The following is a 27,870-nucleotide window of genomic DNA, read 5'->3' on the forward strand; positions in this document are numbered from 1 at the left end:
CTTTAATGATAATTTTATCTAAAATTGTATTCTTCTTTTCATTTAGTTTCTAGTTCTTTATTTTCACAAATTTTATACTTTAAATATATAGTATTTGCATTATTTGTTCATAATTTTATAATTTGTCCTTATTCTTTTTCATTTTCAATGTTTAAGTGTGTGAGTGATAATACTTGGTGCTTCTTTTTACTAATTTTAATATTTATTTCAATTAGTTTTTATTTTAGGGAATATATCAGGTGCAAACCAACCCCTTCGTGCAAACATCAATCTAGACGACCGGATCAACATCCAGGAGGTGCAGAGGAGAGAGGGAGGGGGAATTTGCAAAAGTGTGATTAGAGGCGGGTGGTTAATTAAAAAATTATCTAAAATTGTATTATTCTTTTCATTTAGTTTCTAGTTCTTTATTTTCACAAATTTTATACTTTAAATATATAGTATTTGCATTATTTGTTCATAATTTTATAATTGTCCTTATTCTTTTTCATTTTCAATGTTTAAGTGTGTGAGTGATAATACTTGGTGCTTCTTTTTACTAATTTTAATCTTTATTTCAATTAGTTTTTATTTTAGGGAATATATCAGGTGCAAACCAACCCCTTCGTGCAAACATCAATCTAGACGACCGGATCAACATCCAGGAGGTGCAGAGGAGAGAGAGAGGGAGAATTTGCAAAAGTGTGATTAGAGGCGGGTGGTTAATTAAAAAATTATCCAATCCCTCCGTGCCCCTTGGATGTTGATCCGGTGGCTCAGATTGAAGTTTGCCCGGTTTGCACACGAATGGGTTGGTTTGCACCGATATATTCCCTTTATTTTATCCCTATCCTTTTGTTCATATTTAAAAAGGACTCATGCTTAATTTATACTCTCTCCATCCCAAAATAGAAGTCATTCTACAAATTTTAGAATAGATTATTGAGAAGGCAAAGTGACCACGTGTATCCCTATTATTATCCATGTTTTGTAGTTATTAATTCTTATATGCGCATGCACTTTCTACGTAGGGTAAAATAACTTGCTTTCTGGGATAAATTTTGAATTTTAAATCTTAGATTTATTTTTGGGATGGAGTACCAATTTGCTTGCATTGCAGACTTATTAATTGGTGTGTAAAATAATTTAGTTATATACTAACTTGTTCAACTCATGTTCATATTCCATTTGCATATAAAAAAATTTATTTTCCAGGTGGATGCATTGTCAATTTGTAAATAATATTAAATTATTTGTTCACTTTGTAAACTAAATTGTTCAATGATGTTGAGTCATTCTATTCATGATATGCATTTTTCATTATTTATCCTTTACACAAAAATGTTCACGGTGTTTAATGTTTTATTCGTAACGCATTATTATGTATTAGTAGAAAATAATTATTTATTTGTGTTATTAAATATTTATTCCCAGTAGTCAAAATTAACTATTTACTATTAAAAATGCTTTTAAAAATATCGTGCAAACATAGGCAAGTGTGATTTTGTTTTTAAGATCATGTCATACGAAAGATAATGGCACAACATAAATTTAATCTGGATGCTTAGTTTAATAGCTATAGATTTTTTAAGTTTGATTTGCAAGCATGTGGGTGACGTTATTATCGCTGTCTTCTTTTGCATGTATGTATAGAATCTCTCTCTCACTTTAGCAGGTATCATGCGTCGAAACAGTCTATTCATGCTATATTATTGGGCTGGCGACCCATCTAAAATACACCTTATTTATTTTTTTCTGGAGATGGTCGGTGGGTGCCTCTAGCAACATATAACCACACCCTCCCATCCCGCCCCCCAGATATAGAAATCCAGCGCGGTGCGAGGGCAGGAGGCGAGGGTGCGCGAGAGCGAAAGGCAAGCAGCAACAAAGTCGCACGAGAGAAGGCTCAACGGAGAGGAAGGAGGAGAGGAAGAGGAGGACGAGGAGCACCAGACGCCCTTGCCTTCCTTCCCTTCCCTTCTCTCTCCCCCTTAACCCATTCTGCTCGCTCCACCGATCGGTCTAGCCCGCCCGCCGCGGAGCACGTGCGGGGCCTCGTAAATCTTCGCCGCACTCCCCGGTGTCTCCGCCTCCCAGGTGTGGCTTCGATTTGGTTATACTCCTTTCCATGGTTGTGAATGTGGCCACGAGTTTTGTTCATAGGGAATTCGTTGCATTTTCAAATAATATTTGATTGGTAATGTTGTTTTGGCTGGAGCATCGGTAGCCAGTGCACTGGACTGTGGAATTAGCATTTGGTTATCAGCGGGGGTGGTAGTCTTGAGGAGCATTTGGTGGGTTGCTCACCCGCCGGATCACCCTGATTTGGTTCATTTGCGTGATGCTGCTTGATGAATTGTGACGTGATTAATTTGGCTAACGCTTGTCTTTATCATGGTAGCTTGCTTTGGGGCGGCAATGGTGTAGTGCTGGTGAGGCGTGAGGAAACCTTATGTCGATGGGCGTGGTTTCGAGGGAGGTGGTGCCGGCATGCGAGAAGCTCTGCTTCATTTGCCCATCCCTGCGGACGAGGTCCCGCCATCCGGTCAAGCGGTACAAGAAGTTGCTTGCAGAAATCTTCCCTCGGATACCGGTCAGATATTCAGATCTGCTACACATGTTGAAAAGTTATGGTCATATATGTTGCATGCTTTACACTTCCCATTACAATTATTGTTTCTATTTAGTTCCTTGTGTAACACATTCTATCTCTGCAAAATCATGTGCTGTAAACCTGTAGGTGATCATTCTAGCATTTTTCCTTGGCATTATAAATTCTAGAATGGACATATAATTATGAAAAAAAGCTTTGCTTTGGCCAGTCTCTATAATGCGAATGTGCTAGCTTCAAATGTGCTTGGTGTTCGTTTCAGGATGAGGCACCGAATGATCGCAAGATCGGGAAATTGTGTGAATATATTTCAAAGAATCCAATGCGTGTTCCAAGGGTGCATTTTTTTTCTATGCCTCAGTTGTATATTTTTGAAGTGTGAGTTCGATAATGAAATTTTATAAAAAACTATGCTCATGTTCTTTTACAGATTACAATTTACTTAGAGCAAAAGTGCTATAAGGAAATGAGAGCTGAGCGCTATGGTTTAGTTAAAGTTGTAATGGCAATCTACCGAAAGGTGATATGTTCTTGTCAGGAGCAACTGTAAGTTGTTTTACTTATAAACATAGTTGCATTTCCTCCCTTGCCTGTGCAATGACCTAGTTTCAAAGCATTGAAATTTACATAGCCTCACTAGTGATCTTTTAATTTCTAAATATTTTAGATGGAGTTTGCTCACTGACAATAATAAGAAAGTGTTGCATCAACAATTGAAATTTTGTTATTCTATAAATGTGAACTAATGTTGTAATGGGTGAACGCTCTGCTTTTCAGGCCACTTTTTGCCAACAGCTTTCTAACAATTGTAGAGACATTATTGGAGCAAAATAGAAATGATGACTTGCGAAAAATAGCGTGTCAAACACTTTTTGACTTTATAAACAATCAGGTATTTAAATATTGTTGTAGCATCAATTTTCAAGATGGATGTATCGTGTTTTAGTACTGTATTTTCAAACTATTTTGAATTGTGGGTTATTATCTTCTCATTATAGGTTGACAGTACTTACATGTTCAATTTAGAAAACCAGATACCTAAATTATGTCATCTAGCCCAAGAGATGGGAGAGAAGGAGAAGATACGTATTCTTCATGCAGCTGGGCTCCAAGCTCTTTCATCTATGGTACTTATTTTTCTCTTATTATGCCATGTGGGCTCCTAGGCCCACAACCAACCAGTTTGGTTCAACGGTACTTGTCCTGCATGATGCTTTTATTGATGGTGTAATTCACAGTATGTATGATATGTATCAAATGTTCTTTCTCTCTTTCTTCCATGCACAGTCCCTTATTGGGATGGAATCATCTAGTCAAGAAAACATGTTCTAAATCAAATAGTGGATCCTATACTATCCCATCTAGGAAAACAAACAGACCTTAAATCCATTGGATCCCTTGGAGAATCTGTTTGAACAGGAGATAATTTATTTGTCTATGCTGCATTTGCATTTATTTCTCTTTATCCAGAATTTTGTCAGCTGCATTTTTATGTCTTGCAAATTTCTACAGATTTGGTTTATGGGTCTTGCAGATGAAACTTGCAAATTTCAGGGCTTGCAAATTTCTCTTTATCTGTTTATCCCATCTGCAAATAGATGGAACTTGCAAATTTCTATTTATCTGTTTGAATTTCTGTGTCTTGCAGATTTGGTTTATGGGTGAGCACTCTCATATCTCTGCGGAACTTGATAATGTAAGTGCATATTTTTTTTACTTCTCCCAAATCTGTTAAGTTATTTTTTTATAAAAACGAAGCTGCTTTTTTAGTCTAACCATTTTCTTTGTGAATTCTAGTCTTTTGATTTTAAACACATCCGTAACCCATAGTTCTTTCTATTATATCCGTTTTATAAGTCATAAGTAGGATCAACTGAACATGAATCTTAAGGTAGCCTAGCTTGGAGTGACCTAGGTGGCTCATAGTCCTATAATTATTTTCTTCCCAATCATGTGATGTAAAGCTTTTGGCATGTCCTAACTTGTAATGTATAACTCCTTATGACATCACAAAAAGACTGGAAGTGTACAATGTCACATCATTATAATGATCACAGATCCTCGATTCTCAACCATTGTTGCTTGATGATTTTACAGGTTGTTTCTGCAGTTATGGAAAATTATGAGAGCCCATATGCAAATTCTGATAATGATGATACCCCGGTTGAGGACAAACGAGTTCAGTGGGTGAACGAAGTTCTCAAATCTGAAGGTCATGAACCTCTTGCTTCAACCATTTTGACAAGGGTTCCTTCATGGAAAGATATTAGAACTATCCATGGTGGATTAAGTTTAACAATGTAAGTAAGATCATGCATATGGAACATGTAGAAATTTTATAGTGCATAAAATTTATCTAATATCTTATCTCTTTTAAACCATTTTCCAACTCAGAGAAGAATCAGAAAGTCCAAACTTTTGGTCAGGAATTTGTCTACACAACCTTGCTAGAATATCAAGGGAAGCAACAACAGTCCGACGAGTTTTGGAAGCTATATTTCGTTATTTTGATAATAACAATCTATGGTCATCTTCTAAAGGATTAGCACTGTGTGTCCTTCTGGATATGCAAATTGTGATGGATAAATTTGGTATTCATTGTTTCATCAATTCTCTTATTTTACTAGTGTATACAATTTCCACTTATCTGTGATATTTATAATATATCTATATAGGCATGATTATTTTCAACCATTTATGATGCTTACAAATATTTACATCATTGTATGCCAGGACAGAATGCACATATATTGTTATCTATGTTAGTCAAGCATCTTGAACACAAGAATGTATTGAAGCAACCAGATATGATCGTAGATATCATCGAAGTTACATCACGCCTTGCTGAGCACTCCAAATCTCAGTCCTCTACGGCACTAATGGCTGCAATAAGTGACATAGTCAGGCATATGGCTAAAAGCATGCAATCATTGGCCAGTGATGCAGGTCCTGGAGACAACATGATCAAATGGAGTAATGGACACGGGAAAGCTGTAGATGAATGTCTTGTTCAGTTGTCTAGAAAGGTCATTTTCAAAATATATATATTCTTTTAGGGCATTTCAAAATATATTTTAGGAGTGTGTTATTTTAACCTTTTCCTCCTCTAGTTCTATAGCCACAAGCTATTGATAACTTTTTCTACTATATTTGCGCTCTTCAGGTTGGTGATGCTGGGCCTATCCTTGATACATTAGCTGTTGTACTAGAGAACATTTCAAGTTCTACAATTGTTGCACGGTCTACAATCTCTGCAGCTTATCGCACTGCTCAAATAGTTGCATCATTGCCAAACTTGACGCACCAGAGCAAAGTAAATTGATTAACAATATTCCTTATTCCATCCTTTACTAACTGGATCCGATATTTAACATGATATACTACATGTTGTAGGCATTTCCAGAGGCATTGTTTCATCAACTACTTTTAGCAATGGTCTATCCAGATTGTGAGACACATTTAGGAGCACATAGAATTTTCTCTGTTGTTCTTGTTCCATCTTCTGTCTCTCCGTGCTCATTTTCAGTCACTTCTCATACAAGCAAGATTGATCTTCGAAGGACATTATCTAGAACAACATCAGTGTTTTCATCTTCTGCTGCTTTGTTTGGGAAATTAAAAAGAGACATGCTTTCATTTCGTGAAAGTCCCCTCCTGGATAACACGAAGCTAATGCCCATCAGCGAGAATGCAGATGAGATCAGTACAAATGGTACAAATGATGCAAAACTATTCAAGTCTCAGACTATTCAAAGGATGGCCAGTACAAAAGATATTTTGTCTCCCTCTTCCACAGATACAAGTATCTCCAATGTACCCACTCAGAAAAAGGTCTATGTCAGATATTCCCCCTTTTTTTTGCTAACAGGATCCTCTAGTAATTGTGCCTTTTCCTTTGTCACAAGAATAAGATTTTTTTCATTTACACACAGGATGCTGTCACTCTCATGCTCAGTGTTCGTCAGGCAAATCTTCTTCTTTCCTCCTTATGGACTCAGGCATTGTCACCTGAAAATATTCCGCGAAACTACGAAGCAATTTCTCATACTTACAGCTTGATGCTATTGTTTTCTGGAGACAAGGTTAGATGATACGTTACTTTGCTTCATATATGAATACCATGATGTTTATTTAACCTTCTCTTGTTTGTATGCGGCACATAACAATATCTGTATTATAGCGCAATGTAATACTCGGTATTGAAAATCTATTTTATTTTTTTTACATTCAACAACATATGTGAAGATCCCTAATCTAACATAGAATCTGCCAGCTTAAAGATAGATCAAATTAAGGCAAATACATCGCCCTGGATTTATTACACTGCCCACTACATCATAATTACTCTCTCATGGATCAAAGTTAACATTTTTTCTCATTTATAAGTATGATTTTCGGGCTTTAATACAGGGCTCATGTATTGAAGTTTTGGTGGGTAGCTTTCAGCTTGCTTTTTCATTAAGAAGTGTTTCATTACAAGCAGGTAATTCTCAACTATCTTATTTAGTGCTCATTATTTATAGAATTCTGAAAAACAACTCTTTAGTGTCTTAATCTACATAATTGTTCAGCTGCCTCCTACCATGGAGCCATGAAGGACATTTAGTTCTATGAAAATATTTAAAACTATTTTCAGTACACTCAATAGAAGCACATGTCACTCTATTGTGTAGCCTATAAGTTCCTGAAATCCATTAGAGCACTACAATCTACATAATGGCAGTGTGTGGCCGAAGCGGGTTCATGGATCATCCAGATAGCATTATTCTTAGCCAAGGAAGGAACCATCGATATAGTAGTAACTAACACTTTTATTTCACATAGTGTGCATTAAAGAAGATAGTAGTAACATAATTCATTATCTTGTCAGTGTTAGAGAACATATGTAATGGCAACAGAGATTGACTTGAACTCTAAAAGAGAAGTCATGTGTCCTGTTGAGGCGAACATAAATGAAGAAAATTGAGGTATCTAAGCGGGACATTGCTTTCCTTGATGCAGAACTTCAATACTGGTTTCAGTAACCCATCTTGATCTAGACTTTCAACATTGGGGTAGAATAGCTATGGAGAATAAAGTGTGCATAGACTAATTTGTTTTGTTGAACCGAACAATCCAAACTTTCCTTTCCGATAAAAGCCTATTCAGATCAAGATACCATGAAGGCATTAGTTATGAAGGCTCCGTGGCCGCATAAAACTGTATTTTCATATGCTATTATTATCTGAAGTGTTTCATTGAGTTTCTCTTTACTATCCAACCACACAACATGTTATTCTCTCCCTAATATTATTAAGCTAACAATTTAGAGCCTGAGTCCTGCGGTGCACCCAATATTCTTAAACGTATAATTGTTGATTGCACTTACATTGTCAGGTGATTGCTTTCACACTTAATGGAAACACAATCTTGCTAGCATGTTAGCTTGGGCTTCAATGGCAGCTCAAATGAAGTACTCATATAAGTAGTTGCTCTTTTTGTAGTTTTCCAAGGAACTGTGACTCAAAATAAAAGTACTTACTAAATAGAACTTCACTTATATAGCTATTATTTAGTGATCTATGTTGTATTATATGCTCTATGGAAAGTCTTGGGCTTCTGCCAAATATTTTCTGCATGAATATTTCTTTAATTTCACTTCAACATTTGTATATGTAGATATTTTTATCCTGTTGACATTAAATGCAGGTTTCCTTCCACCATCACGCAGGCGCTCTCTTTTTACTTTGGCAACTTCAATGCTCGTGTTTTTCTCGAAAGCTTTTAACATTCCATCTCTCATTCCGGTTGTGAAGCATGTGTTGACAAAAACCACAGTAAGTGAAAATGTACTTCCTCACCATTACTTTCTGCGGTGAAGTCATGTGTATGAACTATCTATGATATTAAAAATTCCACAATAAATTTTTGTACTCTTTGGCCACACACATTTCCCAAAAATGATCTGCAAAACTCTCAAATCCCAAATAGACCGGGAACAAAACTTTAATTAATTTCACCATTCCTTTCTATGTGCCCTTGCAGGTTGATCCATTTCTTCATTTAGTTGAAGACTCTAGATTGCAGGCTCTTGATAGCGCAGCTGAACCTTGTTATGGTTCAAAACAAGATGATGATCTTGCTCTAAAATCACTCTCCAACATTGACATGAATGAAGAACAATCAAAAGAAACATCAGTGTCAAACATACTTAATAGTTTGGAAGAGCTATCAGAGGTAATGCATAGAAAGTTTATGATATATTTATGTCTTGTTATTGTTCATGTCATGAACCTTTGATCGGCTCATTTGACAATGTTTTGATGTTATTCTCTCTGCAGCCAGAATTATCTACTATTAGAAAACAACTGCTTGAGGAATTTTCAGCAGATGACATCTGTTCTCTTGGAGAAACACATTCAAAATCTCAATCACAAAATGGAAAACTACCTCAAAAATCTATGGAGGTGATCAATCTTGTTAGCGATAGATGAGGAATAGTTAAAGATCTGTGTTTTTTTTTGTTTCTTATAATAGTATGGGACATCTGCAGGTTATTCCATTGGGATTTGTTTTTGAAGATGATACACTTGTTGAACCATCTGACAGCTTAGCAGAACTTCAATCGCGAGATCAGCCAGATAGCAGCCTTCTTGATGTCAATCAGCTTCTCGACTCAGTATATATTTATCTCTTGGTTTCTCCACATTTTTTAAAATGCATATTAAAATAGAATATATTACACATGCATTTTGTTCAATAATTGTGTCATGCATAGTTCTAAATGTTAACTAGAAAAGAATTTCATACTCTCTTAAGCATAAATTATAAGTCTTTTAATATGAATTAATCAATTCTATGTAGGTTTCGGAGACAACTCGGCATGTCAGAAGGTTGTCAGCGTCAACAAACCATGATTTGCCTTTCAAGGATGTAGCCAACCAATGTGAAGCACTTTTGATCGGAAAGCAGCAAAAGCTCTCTGTCTGCATGAGTGTCAGCCAAAAAGAGGTTAGTAATAGCAAGCAGCTTAATCTGTCCATGGTTAAACAAACATCAATAGTTTTGACTTTTGACAAACATTACTCAGGAACAGTTGGACATTGTTTGAACCGAGTACATCTTGCAGTATCACGACGTGATGAAAGCATGTTTCTCTTTAGATATACTCCGTATATCACTTAATTTTGCTTTGCATACTTTTTTCTTGAACTTGGTGTTTCAATCGTTCTGATAGCTGAATGCAAAATGTGATCCAACTTAGGATGAACTGGACGGTTCTTAATACTTTTTTAGGCACAATAGAAGTTATTGTGGCACCATGTAGCTTTTTTTTTTCTATCCGCACCCTTATTGTTGTGCTCACAAGGTTTTTAATTCTCAGGATGGCGAAACCTCCATGGAGAAGCTCGAGTCATCTCCTGAGGATCCTCAGGCAGATAGGTTTCTGTGCACGGCTGATGGACAATGGGACTCGAATTTCTGTAAGCTGCCAGTGCTGAGTCCCTACGACCAGTTCCTTGCAACTTCTGGCCGCTAAGATGACTTTTAATTTGCTGGACTAAAAATGTGAACATGACTTGACACCTCGAAGAAAAGAAACCACTATTATCTGGTGGCTCTAGTTGAATTCGATGCATGCATGCGCTGCTAACATAGGCCATTTCCGTTGTTGATTGGAACGAGGGTTGACTCAGCTGAGTCATATGTGCGTGCAAGATGGCATGAGCAGTGGCCTTGTTTGTAAATGATTCTTGGTCTGCTAACAGAAACTAAAGGTGTACGCCAGCTCATGCCGCCACCAGTGCTCCCCACCGTGGGATGATAATGGGAAGCGTAAATTCGATCCGGCACCAAAAGTAGTTGGTTGACTTTATGTAATCTGTAATAGATTTACAATGTATAATGTAACATTCTGATTCTGTCATTGACAAGTCCCGTTTACAAATGTAACTACGCTAACCGGTGGATCCGAGTATCTTTGATGATGTGTATATACTACCTAGTAATATTCAAATTATGATGCCTATAAATTAAATTACGCACATGATCGAACATGGATGTGATACACGAGTGTTTCACTGTTTTGGTTGGGTTTGTTTATACAGTAGTAGTAGTAGTAGACGTGACAACAGAAGATGCTGTACGTATGGCGTGATGTGTTTGTGATCCACAGCTAGCTAGCTAGCGCCGGCGCGCCGCATCCTCCTCGCCCACGAGCCACCAAGCACAGTCCCCTTCCCTTGTATCTACAGACTGCACTTCGTGCGCACGGTGTACATCTACATCCAGTGGTGTTGTTCACCTGCCTCTGCAGGCCTGCAGCTCACCATTGTGTACATCCAGTGCTTTGTGTTGGGGATCGCCAGTTCAGGGAAGTCTCACTCGTGCGTTGGCGAATGGAGCACAGGTCAGAGTCCTACAGAGACAAAAAAAAAAGAAGCAAAAAGAAATGGCCTACAAACTTGTGGACGGAGTAGACCTCGGTTTGGGCCCAAAGTCCAAGCTGCTTGCGTCGTAGTACTGCTCTCGGCGCGAGACCAGCGACGAAACCCAGAGAAGGAGAAGAGAGGCACCGCTTGGCCTCGAAGCAACCTGCATCGCGGTTCGCCTCCTCGGTCGGCCACCTTCACCTTTGCGGCTGTCTCCGTGTCCGGCTGCTTTGCCTTGCCGCACCGCAAAGCACAAACCCACCGCTCCAGCAGACCAGCACCCAGAGGCCAGAGGCCAGAGGCCAGAGCAGAGCAGTTGAGGAGGCTTCGGCGCGGCTGCGCGGGTGCACGAGCGCAACCACTTCTTCCCGGAAAAGGCAAAGGGAGGCGCTCGCCCCGTCCCCAGTCGCCGCCCGCAAGATTCGACGCGGATTAGGCCACCGTTCCCCCACTTCTCCATATCTCTCCCTCCCATCCCTCCCACCAAATTCGCACAGGGCAGGCGGCGCATCCGGAATCCCGCTCCCCTCCCAAAACCCTAGCGCATTGGTTGAGGTACCATCCCCAATCGAACATCTTTCCCTGGCTGATTTCGTGACCGGCCTTGTTCTTCTCTCGGTAGCTTCGGTGTTCAGTTCTCCCAGAAATCGTGGAGGATACCTTAGTTCTTCTGTGTTGGACTTGGGCCTATTGGTGGATTGCTGTAGTGTTTGATGGGGTGGGGTGCCGTGGGGATGCTGGTACTGTTCATGCCACTGGGAGAATTAGGGTATTAGTGATCAGTGTCCATCTTCGTGCGCAATCGATGGCCTTGCTGAAATAAAAACTTCATTTTTTTTTCTGTGTGTGGTACCAGGTTTGACTTTGTACTGGCCCCAATAATCAAGATCGCATCTCCAGTTGAAGGCTCAGCGATTAAGTAACTATCTGACTGCGTCATTAATACACTGGTTTGGAACTGCGGCAGAGGCTGTACATCTCAACTGAGGAAGCTGGGGGTGTGAGGCCTGTAGGCCGTTGCCTGTGGCATGGCGGCCGCGACAATGGCAACCGCAGCAGGGGCTGCCGCCCTGCTTTACTATACACTGAACCGGCGTCTTCAGACAGAGAGACTGAATCAGGAAGGGGAATGCAGCAACAGCAGGGATGTGGTGGCCAGGGGTGTGCCGGATTCTCCCAGCAGGAGTCGGGTTTCACGGAGGGATGTACGAGCCCCTGCTACTTGGCTAGAGACCATCTCAACTCTGTCAGAGACACTGCGGTTCACGTATTCGGAGACCCTTGGGAAGTGGCCCATCGGTGACCTTGCTTTTGGGATCAGCTTCCTCCTCAAGAGGCAGGTTGGTGATAGATACTCTGTTAGTAATTTGTTCCATTCGATCTAATTCTGATCTTTGGAGTTGAAAGCCAATACGGGGTGTTTTACATTATAAGCTTTGCAGTGGATATAGCTTTGTCTCTTATGTTTCACTCCTATCCTGTACATGTCATCCTCTCTTCCAATAGATTACCAGCACGGTGCTGTCCATCATAAGATTTGAATAGTTCTGTTATTCGATGAACCTATTGAACGAAAAATTGCAAGGTGCACTTTGGTTGCCAGTACTCTCACAAGTTTCTGATAGCTCTGATTCTTAAATATGTTCCAGGGAAACTTATCAGTAGCAAGCATATATGCTGGAAATGATAGTGTGGAGCTCAAAGGAGCTGAAGTGATTGCTGACTTGAAGTATCTTCTGAATTTGCTGACACTTTGCTGGCATTTCTCGAAAAAGCCATTCCCATTGTTTTTGGAGGCGACTGGCTACTCTGCGGAGGATGTTCTTATGCAAGAACCTAAAGCAGGAGTGAGTGAAAACTACCCATTGTTTTATTATGGGTAACCATTCTTTTGCTGATTTTGTATTCAGATAGCTGTGAGCATGAACACTGTCTGCTTTGCATTGATTCAGGAACTTCTGTGGTTTCCTTGCAGATTTTGAAGCCAGCTTTCACCATTTTGCTTGATAGAGACAAACAGTGCATACTTTTATTAATTAGGGGAACTCATAGCATCAGAGATACATTAACAGCTGCCACTGGTGCTGTGGTTCCATTTCACCATACAATTGTACAGGAAGGTGGTGTTAGTGATTTAGTACTAGGATATGCTCATTTTGGGATGGTTGCAGCTGCTAGGTGGATTGCAAAGCTCGCAGCACCTTGTCTGGCACAAGCATTACACATGTATCCAGACTTTAAAATAAAGGTATTTGTTGTTTTATACCTCCTTTTCTTATCTCCTTTGCTAGAGAAATGAGCATCACCACACCCTGGCCATTTTATGGATTATGATGCATTATGGCTACTTGTACATGTGTCTGAAGTGTTTAATTGATTGGTCTCTTGGCTTTCTACGTAGGTTGTTGGACATTCACTTGGGGGTGGTACAGCTGCTCTCTTGACATACGTCCTGAGGGAGCAGGAGGAGTTCGCTTCTACTACTTGTGTGGCGTTTGCTCCAGGTTTCCGTACTACAATTTTTTTTTCATCTAAAGATTAATTTTGTTGATGAAAACCATGTCATGCATCCTTTCTCATTTTTGGGGTCATTGTCCCTCTCATTTTGTTAATGTATATACTTGCCTGGTACAGTAGATAGCGCACAACGCCACAGCCTGGTTTCAACTTGTGATCGACGTTGTAACTTGTTGATAAAATCCAAATGTTAGAATTAAGCTGTAGATAATGTCTCTTCAACTGATATTATGATTGTAACTGTCATAAATTTTATATCCTACATTTGATGTTGCTGTTGTCCTAGAATTTTGGATAAGCATAAACTTCATTAGACCTTGAAATGAGGTATTAAGGAAATGTAAGTGTTTCTTAGACAATGCTCTGTTTTACAGCTGCATGTATGACGTGGGAACTGGCAGAGTCAGGAGTGCACTTTATCACTACAGTCATCAACGGAGCTGATTTGGTTCCAACATTTTCAGCTGCTTCGGTAGATGATCTTCGTTCAGAGGTTTCTTACTTGATATTCCTGACTTTGCTAATACCATATGATACAGAAACATAGCTGCTCTTCGCTAGAAGTTTGTTAGCACACACTATAGATTTTACTTCTTTCATAAGAACGTTTATTAGCACACATGCATAGGTTGTACTTTCATAAGAACCTGAGATGATGCTAATATTCCTTCATAACAGGTGACAGCATCTGCTTGGCTAAATGATCTCCGTCACCAGATTGAACAAACCAGAATCCTAAGCACTTTTTATCGTTCTGCATCAGCCTTGGGATCCCGACTCCCTTCTATGGCAAATGCTAAAGCAAGAGTAGCTGGTGCTGGTGCCATCTTAAGACCAGTATCTACCGGGACACAGGTTACCTTTTAAAAGTTTCATGTGTTACACCATCTTCAGGAAGCTTAGTTTTGTTTTGCGTTTGATACATCTGCACTGTCCATGCGTTAAAATGGTAATATTGTTATGGTCAGGTTGTAATGAGGAGAGCTCGAAGTGTAGCTCAGGCAGCATGGACAAGACCGGCACTACAACTATCCTCATGGACTTGTATTGGACCAAGACGGCGAAATAATGTTTCATCTACCTCAACTGTCACATCAGAGGAAATTAGAGCATCTTCCAGCGGTGGATTGGAATCCACTTCGCTGTTGACTGAGACCACTGTAGAAGCCTCAGAGACGGTTGCATCAGAAGCTATCGAATGCACTGCATCAGAAGAGGTTCAGAGTTCTGTTGCTGTGGCAGTCGATGCTATTGGCTTGGTAGATGACAAGGTAGACAGCGATGACGACATCGTCGATCACCATGTGGACGAGGACAGGATGACTGATGTGGAGCTGTGGCAGCAACTTGAAAGCGAGTTGTACAGGAAGAGGGAGGGAGAAGATGATGACATAGCGGAAGAGATGACTGAAAGTACAATTGCTGAGGAGGTGGGTGGCGTGGCTGAAGATGTGCTCAGTGAGACAAAGGAAGTGCATAGGTTTTATCCTCCTGGAAAAATCATGCATATATTAACTTCCAGTAGAGAAGAAACAGCTCATGAAGAGTCTGATGTTCATCAGGATGATGCAACAAATGGGGAGTCAGAGAGCAGCATGGGGATCTTCTTGACGCCAAGATCTCTGTATGGCAAGCTGAGGCTTTCGAAAATGATGATCAATGATCATTACATGCCTATATACAGAAGAAACATCGAGCAGCTGATCTCTGAGCTTGAGAAGGATTCCTATGATCCTATGGGTGATAGCCTTAACAATACATCTTAGTTAAATACATATACTTCCATGTAGTTGTTAACCGTTGTAAAAGCTGATGAAATAGGTGCTAGTGACGATAAATGTATCTAACATTATTTGAAATTTATCACCATTCACCACAGCTCTACTGGGCTCGGTTCGTTATGCTGTGCATCCGATAAAAGAAGCTAAAATTTCCCTTAATTTACGGGATTGGAAAATTATCATTTAGGATTCAGAAATGATTCACTACAATGCAGATTCAGCAAAGAGGAAATTCTAGCCAGATTTCTGCTGCAAAACTCTATTCAAGGGGAGAAGTGCAACAGACAAGTCAGGTTCACGATTTCATCTTCTTGCTGGTTTCTTGCTTCTCAACTAGACCAGTAGACTTCCTACGAAAACCAAAAGGCTGGCTCCCCGCATTCGAATCTGACGAACTTTTTTTACAATCCTTTCCTTTTTGGCTCAAGCATTCTCTGAACGATGGTATGGTGGGGAGCTCCACGTTTCCAGCTGAAGCTGCAATAGTCTTTGCAGACTCATCAGAATGCTTCGTCTTTTCCAACTCATGAACGATGGTTTCTCCTGGTCTTGCACAGACGACTTCAGTAGGTGCTGGAGATGACTCTGGGACGATGTCAGGAGAGCTTGACACACTGTGATCTGTAGCTTGATCAATGAGAGTGTGGAAGCGATCATGCATCTGGTTGGATGTTGCAGATGACAGCCACCGTACTGTAGCAGCAATCTGTGAGTTGTAGAATGTCTTGCCCACTTTCTCATACTTTTTGAAGCACTCTGTTTCAAGGTGTGTGGCAGAGGCAGCCTCATCGCATCTGAAAGCATGCCAAGTCACAAAAGTATGTAAAATCGAGGCTGTTTTTCTGTTAATCGTACAGTGCAAGAGAAACAAATTCACAATGTATTACATGATTAAATTTAGATGTTCGGGTAACTTTGGTTTGTCACCATGTGAAGAGAAATAATTCAAAATGGACTAGTACTGTGGAACCGAATTTCTAACAGTGCCAAACTGGAAGCAGACTTACGGTAGATTCCCAAGTCGCAGCTTTGCTTGTCCAAGGGCATCCAACAATCTTTTCCAGCATGCATCTCTTAACGCCTGAGAGATGCTTTTCTTGTCAACAAGGCCACCGCCCTGTTACATCGGTGCCGCTTGTAGTTTAGAACTAGTAATTGTGTATGAAAGCTTGAGCAAGCAGTTTTAACAAATCCTTATCTTCAAACAAACAATAACAATAAAAGGGCAACGTCTGAATCACCTGCTGGTTGGTCTGACCTTTGCCTTGATAATAAGCATTTTCAGCACGCTCCAGGGCTTTAAATTTTGCATCCAGGGCAGCATTTGACGGAATCTTTGAAATGGCAATATTACTCACTACCTCATTCCCATCTGCCTCGAGAAAATGCAGATTTTAGTGCACTACAGTCTATGCGAATAACAATCAGAGGTATCTTCTAAAAATGAAATGAAAAGAGAGTAATGTTAAGACACTTCTACCATCAGAATCTGATATGTCTTCAGCTGATATGCTTGCCTCATCTTCACGATTCCAGAATTCTGTGTCCAAGTGTGCTGGATTAACTAGTGAGCTGTCATGCAGACAAAAAGATTCCAATACACCAAAAATGCCAGGTAAGAGATGAACCCACTAAGAGTCATCAAACAAATGAAATCTAAAAAAAATAAAGCCAAGCCTGGCGCATACCTCTGAAACACTGGAGAGACCTTATTAAAGCGACAGTTGGGCACGCGACGAAGTTCCTCCAGATGTGAGGACACCAGATTTGGGTGCTTGCAAGCATCGCATGAGCGTTGGCACAAAGTTGGTTGTACCTACATCATAAAGATATATGCAATGACGTAAATCAGAAAACATACTGACAAGTCCAACATTGTTCTCATACTTTCTCTCCGAAGCTCTCAATAATCTTTTTTCGCCGGCAGCTAGAACTTTCACAGTACTCAACAATCTGCATCAAGAGAGGCAAATATAATTGCACTGAGACCAACTGCATGATCTAGTAGACCAATAAATATGTTGATACTAAGAACCTGACTGAAGTCAGCTAAGGCCTTCTCTGAAAGCTCATTCGAAGAGGAAGACGACTGTGATTTCTTAGTTTTGGTGTTTCTCAAAATAAACTCCTGCCAGATCACACATGTCAGTTTTATTGTTCAAAATGGCAAAATGTATTATTTGAAAACTAGTTACCATTCTCCTCCGATCATCTAATCCGTAATACAAAACACTCCTCGAAGGCTGCTGATCACGACCAGCTCGTCCTGACTCCTGGTAGAAGGATTCCATTGACTTAGGTAAGTTGAAGTGGCACACAATATGAACATCTTGTCTATCAATACCCTGAAAAGGACGACAGGGCCAATATATTACCAAGCACTTCTGCAGAAATAGGAACTGGATAAAATGGAACAGTACTATTATGTACCATTCTGTGGGAGCAGCATCCGCAAACCAAGTCGAAGCCCCACATTGAAGCGGCAATATACATGAATATAGTACCGCATTAGTATTACAGATTAATTAGATAATGACACAAGCAAAACAAATTATAAAGACAGGTAAAATGTGTGTAGTTGATTTGTTTTCAAATATTGCATTTATAATCTGAAACTTGTGAAAAGGAATTAGCATGTCAAATGGCTGAAATGACATAGAAGGAAATGAAGAGAAGCAATACCCAAATGCTACAGTTGCCACTACAACTTGAGTTCTCGATGAAAGCCAGTCATCAAGAACAGAACTTCGCACTTTGCTATTTAGGCCAGCATGATAAGCTAGTAAGGAGAAGAACATAGAAAAACATCAGAACAATTCACAGTGCAGCAATCCTAGTCCAGTTTAAAGCTGTTAAGCGAGGCTCTCGTGGGCTAAGCGGCTAGCAGAGCGTGCTCTCAAGCAGCCAGCCCGGGTTCGAGTCTCGCTGCCTTCTTCTTAGTGCAATGCGGGGTGGCTGTCTGCCACTCCCGTCTCGTTTTTTTTTTAGTTTAAAGCTGTTAAGTGTTAATTACAACTTTAATCAGCATACCAGCAGAAGAGACACCCTGCTGTGACAAATGCATGCTTAGATCATCACAAGCAGCCCGTTCAAGACAATATATAATTGAGCAAACGTTTCCACTTGACTTCAGTAAATTTGATATATCAGAATAAACATCGTCAAGAAGATCCTTGTAACGAACTGCAAATTTGATAGATCAGAATAAAACAGAGGGGAAATTTAGAACAATAAGTAACCAATCTATTTGGGAAAAACAGTTAATTTGAGCAAAGGAACTAAAGACATGTTGACAAGCCCTTGAACCATGATGTCACTGAATGATCAACAAAGTCAAAAAATTACCTTCATAGAATATATTAGGCCGATTAAATGATGCCCGAAGAATTAGTGGATTTTGCAGGCACAATGATGATATGACATCTTTCTGGACTCTGTCAGAGGAAAAGAATGAGATCAAACCATACAAATACGATGAGAAGAAAGTAGAGCTAGTAAAAATTGAGGTTGGCAGATTGCATTACTTCGGGACAGCAGTTGCTGTCAAAGCTAACAAAGGGATATCTGCGAACTGCTTCCTCAATGATGAAAGCTTCCGGTAACTAGGTCTGCATTTCATTGAAACATCATTTTTTCGGTGAAAATTTGCTAATTTGAAGATCGATGATAAGTATTCAACAAACAAACAAACAAACAAATCATTACAAACCTGAAATCATGGCCCCAAGTTGAAATACAGTGAGCCTGTAGAAAAGGAATGGCAGATATAAGCCATTTATAACAGATCAAAGAACAAAAAAATGTTAATAAAGTCATTATTTAATTCAGACCTCATCAATAGCAACAAGACTAAGAAGACCTCTATGGTAGAGCTTCTTAAGCTTTGCCATGAAACCAGGTGTCGCAACAAGCTCAGGAGTGACATATAGCAACTTTAAGGAAGGTTTACCAGAATCAAGGTCTTCGTGTATCTGAGGAGAGGAGCATACATACAATAAAAATGTAAATTCCAAAAACCAGAGAAGCTAGGTAAGAGACAGTAATTACTTCGTTACTATATACAGTAGCCTAGTTCAACATAAAAAAAGTTTAAGTTCCAATTCTCAGGGAGTAAGCTATCGTACTACATGGAATAATTGCATTATGGGGTATCTAGTTCAGTATACAAGTTGAGGTTATGATGTCAGTTGAAATGGTTACAGGAGAGTCCAAAATTAGCACATTAAGTGAGCATATCCTGGTAGAGAATTACTTCACACCATGTTGGGACCTTACCGTTTGTTTTGTGTGAGAAGTCTGAGTTGAAGAGAGAAATTCAGCTGGAATTCCTTTATTTTTCAGGCTGGCAACCTGGTTCTCCTGTAAACTTCACATGCAGAGCACATGATGTTCCATGGCATATGAGTAATAACAGGAAAAGGAGATCTAAGGCTAATAAATCTTACCATCAGTGCTGGTTAGCAGATTTTTTTTTCAATACAATTAAGGAACTGTCAGTATGTTTTCAAGGAACAAATATTATCACATTAAGGAAAATTGACGGGTCGATTCACCTATCAAGGGTGAAATAACAAGAACAATGCCTGTCCTAACTAGAGCTGGAATCTGATAACACATTGACTTTCCACCTCCAGTCGGCATCAAACAAAAGCAATCGCGTCCTGCAGATAAATTGCTTAACATATTAAACAAAACCCATAATGTTGAAAACATCTCTGCACACCTGTGTTGGTAAATATGAAGATATGACACACAAGAAAGCAAGGGAGTAAACCTGATAAAACAGCTTCTATAGCTTCCAGTTGTTTTCCTCGAAATCCTGAATATCCAAAATATTGGTTCAAGACATTCTCAAGCTCCTTAGGAGCTTTCTTTTCGCGCCCTGAGGCCGCCGATGCACCCTTAATGGGAAGTACTCCCTTCATTTTGAGCTAAACAACACAATTACACAATGTGAGGAATGAGAGAACGCCACGTCGCCACAAACACTGAGAGCACTGCAAAGATTGTACCACAGCAGCCACAGACTTACCGCAGGCCGACCGCCGGCGTGGTGGTTCAGTTGAATCCCAATCTCTTGGAAAATAAACTGCTCACCCCCACCTTGTGTCCCAATTCCTGCGGCATCAACTGAGGTCGCGCGCTGAGGAAGAACATCAAAATTTTAAAAAAAAAGTAGAAGAAATTAACCGAGCCGAACCTTATATGGACGTTTCAGATTAGCATGCCACCAGACAGCAAAGGAAACGGCTGGTAAATCGAGAAGAGGAAGAAAAACTTCGATTCAGTTGCTCACAGAAGTTGAACGATCGCCAAAAACAGAACGCAATCCTGGAATCGAGGAAGGTTATGGGTTCCTTACCACAGAAGAAATCAGAAGGGATGGGGGGCGGAGGGCGGCGACTACGAGGTGCGGCCGTGGGGCGGGAGCCGGACCGGCGGCGCGGGGAGGAGGACGACGACGACGACGACGGTGTCAGCATCTGGGAGGCCCCGGGCCGGGCCTAAGTTTGGTTGGGCCGGCCTTTTGCGCGACCTCAATGAGCTATACGCTTGAGCCCAGGTCTGATCTGACATAGTTAGGCCCAAAATGCAAAAATCCCGAAGTATTTACATTTTTCCCTAAACAAAGCTGTCCATATTTCTTATATATATAGATAATAAAGAAATAAAGCATGAATACGGTGTCTACAACAAGAACTTATGGCCTTTATATCCCACGCACTGTCATAACCATTTAAGATTGTTTCTGGTAACAGGTCTGCAGCGGAGCGAAAATGTTTTATTTTTCAAGTAATTCTTATCGTCATCGTGAAGGATATGCATCTCCACAGCTCACGTCTTGTCTTCTAGAAACATGAAGACCTGAAGCTCACGACCTAAGTCCTCATCCTCTCATGCTACCCTTGTCCTTGTGCTCGCTGCCACACTGGAACAGTTTTTCCCAACGGCATTGCACGGCGGGCAACGATAGATCGCATCAGGTAGGTGCATATGAGATAACCCAAAGGACGGGCATTGTATTTTCTGCGATCTGCCGGTGCAGATTGATGACGAGCTTTATTCGCCTAACGACAGGCATGGCTCACCCGCCGGCCACCAAATTCTGCTGCTGCTGCTGCGAAGACAGAGAGTACCTGCTACGTCAAACCCAACTCCGGTGATGAAGTGCCCACCAGGCACCAGCCGACACCAAACCCAATTGCCTGCCTAGCTCCATACGGACCACCTTTTCTGCAGAGTGGTAGCAAGCAAGCAGGTACATCGAGTAGCCTGGCTAACAGCTGCCAACTCACATCTGAATTCTGAACAAAAGCAGGAGTGATAGATCAGACGCTTTCTGAAAATCTGCATGTCTTGTCCAACTACAACGACACCTGTTCCACCATCGACTGACTACTGACTAGTGGACTAACATGATGTGTCCTTTGGTCTCCAATTCTTCTTTGATCTCTCTGAACCAATGAAAACCTACCAGACGTGGCGACTTCACACAATGTTTACGAAGAATCGCACTATTTTTCGTGTAATTCTCTCCTCTAAAATTCCCGTATTTCAAACGAGCCATTGCCGAAGCAAAGCCGCGCCAAGCAAATCTTCCTCACAGCATCAACCAAGTATACGCATTTTGACTGTCCGATCTCGATCCAAGGGCCCATACGGACCCAGAGGAGGGGCAGCGGCACAGGAGCCCCGAGCCCCTGAATGATGATCGGCTAGCGTCGGGCGGCTCCTTCACTCAAACGGCTCTTCCGTCGTATAAACCTCCGCCCCAACTCCCATGGCGGAAATTCTCGCCCTCCCTCACCTTCCCCATCCTCCTCGTCCCGCCTCCGCGGAACCCGAGCCCCCCGCGTCCCGCCCCACCGATTGAGCCCAACCGCCGTGCCCTAGGTCGCGAGATCTCGGGGAGCGGAGCCCCGCGGCCTCCGGGAACAGGGACCGCGGCGCGATGGTGGAGACGGGCGGCGGGAGGCTCCACCAGCGCCGGGGCGCGGCCGCCTTCGTCGCGGCCAACAGGACGCTGCTCGCCGCCGCGTGGGTCGTCGGGTTCGCGCTGGTGTTCCTGTGGCAGAGCGCCTCGATATCGCTGAGGAGCGGGGGCGGCGGCAGCGGCGGCGTGCTCCTCGGGCTCCTGTCGGGGCCTCTCCCGCCGCCGCGCCCCGCGCCGCGGCTGCGCCCCGCGGCCTACAACCTCACAGACTTCGGCGGCGTCGGGGACGGGCGGGCGCTCAACACCGGGGCGTTCGAGCGCGCTGTCGAGGCCATCGCGGCGCTCGCGGAGCGCGGCGGTGGGCAGCTCAATGTGCCCCCAGGCCGGTGGCTCACGGCCCCGTTCAACCTGACTAGCCACATGACGCTGTTTCTCGCCGAAGGCGCTGAGATCCTTGGCATTCCGGTAAGAAGAGCCGTTTCTGTGAGCTTAGCTGTGGAATTCGAGTAGTAATTGGATAGATCTTCAAGTGCATTATTGTGAGCCCCAATAGTTAATTAGTAGTACTACTACTTTCATGTCGTGCGAACCTTGAATGGTCATTGGTTAGCATTTAGTACAATAACGTTGGCTTGCCTAGACTAGATGGATAAAATATAGTGCCAGCTATGACATATACAAGAATGTTTGTCATCTGACGGTCTGACCTCTGATGTGTTCTCGACTAGTAATGTTATGTTGGTACAAATATGGCAATGATATACTAGTGCTTAAAGATCTAGAATGGTGCTCATTGAGACTTCTGAGTTTGCTGGAGGCCTGTGGTAGTTTCACATTTCAAATGCAATTTTATTTTACTGAGTTTTAGTTGTTTCCTGGACAGGACGAGAAGTACTGGCCGTTGATGCCAGCGTTGCCATCCTACGGGTATGGGCGGGAGCGCAAAGGGCCTCGCTTTGGAAGTCTAATTCATGGACAGAATTTGAGAGATGTTGTAATTACAGGTTCTTTATTTCTCTGAATAAGCTACTATTTAATCTATCCAATATAGAATACCCTACATAATTCCTAATTAAGCAACATCAGTGAAGAAGTGCATCATGTGCATATTAAGTGGTATATAGTGGTTGCAACCATGTAGCATCATGTATTAGTAACATAAAAACCAACTACTTGACCCCCGTTGACCCTCTAGTTTAAATGGACTTGGCACGTCCTGTATGAATATAATCCAACGTTTACATCTTGACTTGCTGTATTCTTCAATGATGTTCTACCACCTAAACAGACAAATCCATTTAAATGCAACAGCTGCACTTCTATTTGCAAATCTCCTGCTGTAGTTGTAACTGATCAAGTTTGTTTGCTCCCCAATCTTACACTAACAGAAATACAGAATAATTAGGTTCTTTATATTTCACTGCCTCATTGGTAGTTACGTGACCTTCATATGTTTCCTTATTCTGTCTGTTGCATAGGGCACAATGGTAGCATAAATGGCCAAGGTGAAGTTTGGTGGATGAAGCATCACAGAAGAATGCTGAATAACACGAGACCTCCTCTTGTGCAGCTGATGTGGTCCAAGGACATTATTGTTGCAAACATAACACTGCGGAATTCACCTTTCTGGCACTTTCATCCATATGATTGCACAAACGTAACCGTTTCAAATGTTACTATCTTATCTCCTGTTTCTGGCGCTCCAAACACAGATGGCATAGATCCAGGTATTTATCCTGTTATCTGTCTTCAACGGCTTCAGTACATAGTGCATTTCTGTAACAGTTAAGCATTGTAGCAAAGCACTTGTACCACCATGGTGACTACAGACTATCCATGATGCTGACATATATATTTATGCAGATTCTTGTCAGGATGTGCTCATTGAGAATTGCTATATATCTGTTGGTGATGATGCAATAGCTGTAAAGAGCGGTTGGGATCAATATGGAATTGCATACGGACGCCCATCTTCAAACATTTCAATCCGCAATGTAACTGCCCGTTCTCTTGTGAGGTGAGAATTACGATATCTTCGCTGCATTGATTGGTCCACACTTTGTTTCTGTGCATTGTCATCTGAACTTTGAACTTTTGAAGTCAAACCTCAAATACTAGCATTTTTCTTCTTTGGGATTCACAGAACATGGGGCATTCCAGGTGAAGCTCACACTGTTCCGTTTTTTGTGCAGTGCTGGAATTTCAATTGGTAGTGAGATGTCTGGTGGTGTTGCAAATGTTACTGTGGAGAATGTCCGCATCTGGGAATCAAGGAGAGGTGTGAGGATAAAGACTGCTACAGGAAGAGGCGGCTACATCCGTAACATCTCCTACCGAAACATAACCTTCGACAATGTCCGTGCTGGGATTGTGATAAAGGTTGACTACAATGAGCATGCTGATGATGGATATGATCGGAATGCCTTCCCTGACATCACGAGCATATCATTCAAGGAAATCCATGGGCGGGGTGTTCGGGTGCCTGTTCGTGCTCATGGCAGCGACGTTATCCCCGTAAAGGATATCAGCTTCCAGGACATGTCAGTAGGCATCAGCTACAAGAAGAAGCACATCTTCCAGTGCTCCTATGTGGAGGGGCGTGTCATCGGGTCCGTGTTCCCGAAACCATGTGAGAACCTGGACGTCTATAATGAGCAAGGGCAGCTTGTCAAGCGGGCAGTATCCCTGAACAGCACAGAGCTTGACTATGATATCTGAGGCACATACTACAGCGATGATAGGGAGTGGTGGAAATGGGTGCTCTCTACCCTGTGAAATCAATTCTCTCCCGCTTTCTAAATTTTCCACGTTTTTTCTTTAGAATTGTAAATAGCAAATACAGAGGAGATTCTCCTCGTCATAGATTTGCTGCTTGCAGTGGCTGATTGTATCTCACCAGTGATTTAGCCATCAACATTTTGCATTGGCAGAACAGAACTCGCCTGGAGACAAATCTATGCTGTCAATGTAGTTTACACATGAAGGCTATAGTATATATGTCAAGCTTAAATCATGTCAACAAGGAAAGAAGAACCGTGTGATCTCACGCTGATATAGCCTTTAATTTCAGCTCTCTGTTGGACTGGGCTTTACATTTGGTGATGAATGGTTAGCTCACTCTCCTGGCCTAACTACAGATGCTAGGTTTAGAGAAAATCCAGTCAGATCCACACTATGGTGCTAAGTTTGAATATAACAATAATTGAAACCTCCTCATTCACGCAGTGGAAGGTAGGTGGTAGCTGTTCCACAGTAACACCTGAAAGTAACTACCAAGAATGGTCATTTATAGATTTTATCTGCCGACTGATGACAGTGAAGCGCAACAAACTGCTGCAAGAACGGTTGCGCCACAGAGGAATACTAGGCGGTAAGCAAAAGCCGCGAATTAGACAGAGATCGATCACGACCGGCTGAATCGTCCGCATCATCTCTCAAATTTCTTTCTTTTTTGATCTCACTCACTCCCGGCCTCTTTTTTGAGGACGCGCATGCTTCTGTAGTGTAGCCCGTGCCAACAACTCGATTCAGATAGCGAATCTTTTGCCCCTAGAACAGATAAGATCCTGCACGCCCGTCACTGTTGTTGGATGCCACGCATCAGCAACCATATCGGCACGCTTTTAATCCCCCACGTGCTCTATTTCTTATATTGCTGTGTCAATCGCTAGCTGCGGTTGTCATGTTGACAGCTGCACTACTGCTCCAATCTTGATTGTTCATGCAGCAGATTGACCTGTTCAGCTGCACTACTAGTAGCAATATAATTACTAGTTTATTACCATTAAAAAAAAGGAAAAATTCGGTTTATATCCTTCAACTATCACAAAAGTCCGATTTTCAACCTTTAACTATAAAACTGTATAATAAAAGTCATCCAACTATTAAAACCGGACAAATTTGACCTCTTGGGTGATTTTGAAGGTGATTTTTCATTTTTTTAGAATTAAAAATCAACTTTAAACTATAAAATTCATAAGTAATTCATTTTAAATCAAAAAAATATGAAATGGGTTTCAAAAAATTTCTAAAAATGTAACCTATCTATAGGCACAATACTTTTCAGTTATTTAGATCCAATTTTTTTTATGTTCATAATATTTGATTGCTTGTAGTTTTGCCTATTATTTTTGAATAACTAAGATTCAAATAAAGTAGTAATAGATAGGTTATATTTTTAGAAAAAATTTGGTACTAGTTTCATATTTTTAAATTTAAAATTAATTAGTTTTGATTTTTTAAATCTAGTTATAATTTTTATTTTTTAAAAATATTACAAAACAACCTTCAAAACCACACTAAGGGCCAAATTTGCCCGGTTTTGACAATTGGATGACCTATGTTATCTGATTTTGTAGTTGAAAGTTGAAAATTGAACTTTTCGACAATTCGAGAGTGTAAATCGGACTTTTCTCTTAAAAAATTACTAGCCAACTAGTTATACAGTCGTATTTTACTCTGTACTTGGAATAATTCGATGATCATGGCTACTTGATTTTTTAAAGAATAATTTTAATTTGAGCGGGAAGTCTTGAGAGGCGAGCTGCTGAAACATCGCCTTATTATTCCATAGGCGTCCCTATCCTGCTCGTGGTAGTTTCGCTGTCGACTAGTCCTTCAACACTGCTACTGCACTTCGGAGAAAAGTCTTGCCTCTAGGAGGCCTCCAGCTTCGTCAAACAGGCCCTAGCTAGCTAGAGAGGTTCGTTCAGAACTTTTAGATGCTTAGGGTCTGTTTAGTTACCACCCCGTAAACGTGAAAACGTAAAATTTTGCAAAAGAATCTTGTTAATTTAAAGTACTAAATGAAGTCTATTTACAAAACTTTTTGCATGGATGGGCTGTAAATCACGAGACGAATCTAATGAACCTACTTAATCCATGATTTGCAACAGTGATGCTACAGTAACCATTCGCTGATTATTGCTTAATTATGGATTAATTAGCATCATTAGATTCATCTCGCGATTTACAACCCATCTGTGCAAAAAAAATTGTAAATAGACTTCATTTTGTACTTCAAATTGGTAAGATTCTTTCGCAAAAATTATTTGCATTTACACTCGCGATGAACTAAACACGGCCTTAGCTCCTTTTTTCAGTAGTTCAGTCTTCAGTATTTAGCCCAGGGCCCTCGATCAGAGTGGCCAGTGCAGCCTCGCTAACTGGCTTCTAGTTAGCCTCCGAGTGCAAAGCATAGGGGAGACATTTTGATAAATTTTCCCACGTTAAAGTAGATCAGCCATGACGACGGTCTTACGAACAAAAAGAAAGAAGCAAAAGATGCTTTTGCTAGGACGAGAAATTTTTCCCATAAGGACGACTGAAGGAACGAAGGTAAGGTAAAACACACGGCCTTTCTGTTGACTATCTAGAAGTAAGTACGGTGTGCTCGTCATACTGAGCAGAACAATCACATTCTTAACAAGTAACACAAGCATCATCGTCCTATGCTGCTTAAGGGCATAGAAGAAAGAAGTTCATTTTAGATTGGTCTCTGCTTTTGCTTCTCTAACTGGACCACTCACGCGGAGACATCGATAGTCATCATGCTTGCATGATGCGTGCGCCAACTAGCATGTGACCACATAATAATTTTGGCGGCATAGACAACTAACTTTGTCCTTCAAGTTTTTA

General features: G+C 41.1%; 4 protein-coding genes across 12 annotated transcripts; 3 read left to right on the forward strand and 1 right to left on the reverse strand.

Moving 5' to 3' along the window:
* The first annotated feature begins 1,827 nt into the window (after positions 1 to 1,827).
* LOC120643977 (protein SEMI-ROLLED LEAF 2-like) lies at positions 1,828 to 10,610 on the forward strand. Its single transcript, XM_039920491.1, has 20 exons — positions 1,828 to 2,076; positions 2,381 to 2,572; positions 2,853 to 2,927; positions 3,021 to 3,136; positions 3,368 to 3,482; positions 3,589 to 3,717; positions 4,239 to 4,286; positions 4,688 to 4,890; positions 4,985 to 5,181; positions 5,324 to 5,616; positions 5,754 to 5,903; positions 5,984 to 6,421; positions 6,523 to 6,672; positions 7,001 to 7,073; positions 8,279 to 8,406; positions 8,615 to 8,806; positions 8,911 to 9,036; positions 9,123 to 9,248; positions 9,434 to 9,580; positions 9,954 to 10,610. Exons 2-20 carry the CDS (start codon positions 2,432 to 2,434, stop codon positions 10,107 to 10,109), a joined length of 3,003 nt encoding a protein of 1,000 aa, XP_039776425.1. The 5' UTR covers positions 1,828 to 2,076; positions 2,381 to 2,431; the 3' UTR covers positions 10,110 to 10,610.
* A 449-nt stretch (positions 10,611 to 11,059) lies between these two features.
* On the forward strand, positions 11,060 to 15,419 carry LOC120644009. Its single transcript, XM_039920541.1, has 8 exons — positions 11,060 to 11,556; positions 11,858 to 12,341; positions 12,651 to 12,848; positions 12,977 to 13,249; positions 13,403 to 13,505; positions 13,893 to 14,011; positions 14,197 to 14,373; positions 14,487 to 15,419. Exons 2-8 carry the CDS (start codon positions 12,030 to 12,032, stop codon positions 15,282 to 15,284), a joined length of 1,980 nt encoding a protein of 659 aa, XP_039776475.1. The 5' UTR covers positions 11,060 to 11,556; positions 11,858 to 12,029; the 3' UTR covers positions 15,285 to 15,419.
* Positions 15,420 to 15,428: 9 nt separating this feature from the next.
* LOC120643984 (ATP-dependent DNA helicase Q-like 3) lies at positions 15,429 to 20,807 on the reverse strand. 8 transcript variants are annotated; one of them, XM_039920526.1, is made up of 22 exons: positions 20,662 to 20,807; positions 20,500 to 20,549; positions 20,332 to 20,417; positions 20,074 to 20,230; positions 19,853 to 19,960; positions 19,745 to 19,752; positions 19,575 to 19,658; positions 19,130 to 19,270; positions 19,009 to 19,043; positions 18,824 to 18,907; positions 18,645 to 18,733; positions 18,330 to 18,482; positions 17,982 to 18,078; positions 17,730 to 17,733; positions 17,495 to 17,572; positions 17,335 to 17,427; positions 17,187 to 17,252; positions 16,988 to 17,115; positions 16,780 to 16,871; positions 16,541 to 16,671; positions 16,307 to 16,416; positions 15,429 to 16,093 (listed from the first exon to the last, which is right to left on the reverse strand). In XM_039920526.1, exons 4-22 carry the CDS (start codon positions 20,222 to 20,224, stop codon positions 15,595 to 15,597), a joined length of 2,151 nt encoding a protein of 716 aa, XP_039776460.1. In that variant the 5' UTR covers positions 20,225 to 20,230; positions 20,332 to 20,417; positions 20,500 to 20,549; positions 20,662 to 20,807; the 3' UTR covers positions 15,429 to 15,594. The 8 variants fall into 8 exon arrangements, with proteins under 8 accessions (XP_039776460.1, XP_039776438.1, XP_039776446.1 ...); XM_039920504.1 differs by having other exon boundaries at positions 17,495 to 17,644; positions 20,662 to 20,806; XM_039920512.1 differs by having other exon boundaries at positions 17,495 to 17,644; positions 20,332 to 20,429; positions 20,662 to 20,806.
* Positions 20,808 to 21,873: 1,066 nt separating this feature from the next.
* LOC120644012 (probable polygalacturonase) lies at positions 21,874 to 25,279 on the forward strand. Of its 2 annotated transcripts, none has more exons than XM_039920555.1 (5): positions 21,874 to 22,698; positions 23,117 to 23,237; positions 23,712 to 23,960; positions 24,097 to 24,250; positions 24,426 to 25,279. In XM_039920555.1, exons 1-5 carry the CDS (start codon positions 22,252 to 22,254, stop codon positions 24,949 to 24,951), a joined length of 1,497 nt encoding a protein of 498 aa, XP_039776489.1. In that variant the 5' UTR covers positions 21,874 to 22,251; the 3' UTR covers positions 24,952 to 25,279. The 2 variants fall into 2 exon arrangements, with proteins under 2 accessions (XP_039776489.1, XP_039776481.1); XM_039920547.1 differs by having other exon boundaries at positions 22,038 to 22,698; positions 23,712 to 24,017.
* The last annotated feature ends 2,591 nt before the right edge of the window (positions 25,280 to 27,870 follow it).

The sequence above is a fragment of the Panicum virgatum genome, chromosome 1K (genome assembly GCF_016808335.1).
Source record: "Panicum virgatum strain AP13 chromosome 1K, P.virgatum_v5, whole genome shotgun sequence".
Classification (NCBI taxonomy): Eukaryota; Viridiplantae; Streptophyta; class Magnoliopsida; order Poales; family Poaceae; genus Panicum; species Panicum virgatum.

What these genes read in the sequence shown, in the direction of transcription:
- LOC120644009 (XM_039920541.1), top strand. Translation starts at nt 12,030, where the DNA reads ATGGCGGCCGCGACAATGGCAACCGCAGCAGGGGCTGCCGCCCTGCTT. An exon ending in GCTTCCTCCTCAAGAGGCAG is followed by an intron (nt 12,342 to 12,650) that starts GTTGGTGATAGA and finishes AATATGTTCCAG; the next exon opens with GGAAACTTATCAGTAGCAAG. An exon ending in CAGTATCTACCGGGACACAG is followed by an intron (nt 14,374 to 14,486) that starts GTTACCTTTTAA and finishes TGTTATGGTCAG; the next exon opens with GTTGTAATGAGGAGAGCTCG.
- LOC120643984 (XM_039920504.1), bottom strand. Translation starts at nt 20,224, where the DNA reads ATGAAGGGAGTACTTCCCATTAAGGGTGCATCGGCGGCCTCAGGGCGC. An exon ending in AGACATATCAGATTCTGATG is followed by an intron (nt 16,672 to 16,779) that starts GTAGAAGTGTCT and finishes TTCTCGAGGCAG; the next exon opens with ATGGGAATGAGGTAGTGAGT. An exon ending in CTGCGACTTGGGAATCTACC is followed by an intron (nt 16,094 to 16,306) that starts GTAAGTCTGCTT and finishes GCATGCTTTCAG; the next exon opens with ATGCGATGAGGCTGCCTCTG.
- LOC120644012 (XM_039920547.1), top strand. Translation starts at nt 22,252, where the DNA reads ATGGTGGAGACGGGCGGCGGGAGGCTCCACCAGCGCCGGGGCGCGGCC. An exon ending in CTGAGATCCTTGGCATTCCG is followed by an intron (nt 22,699 to 23,116) that starts GTAAGAAGAGCC and finishes TTTCCTGGACAG; the next exon opens with GACGAGAAGTACTGGCCGTT. An exon ending in CATAGTGCATTTCTGTAACA is followed by an intron (nt 24,018 to 24,096) that starts GTTAAGCATTGT and finishes ATATTTATGCAG; the next exon opens with ATTCTTGTCAGGATGTGCTC.
- LOC120643977 (XM_039920491.1), top strand. Translation starts at nt 2,432, where the DNA reads ATGTCGATGGGCGTGGTTTCGAGGGAGGTGGTGCCGGCATGCGAGAAG. An exon ending in AAATCTTCCCTCGGATACCG is followed by an intron (nt 2,573 to 2,852) that starts GTCAGATATTCA and finishes TGTTCGTTTCAG; the next exon opens with GATGAGGCACCGAATGATCG. An exon ending in TTGTTCAGTTGTCTAGAAAG is followed by an intron (nt 5,617 to 5,753) that starts GTCATTTTCAAA and finishes TGCGCTCTTCAG; the next exon opens with GTTGGTGATGCTGGGCCTAT.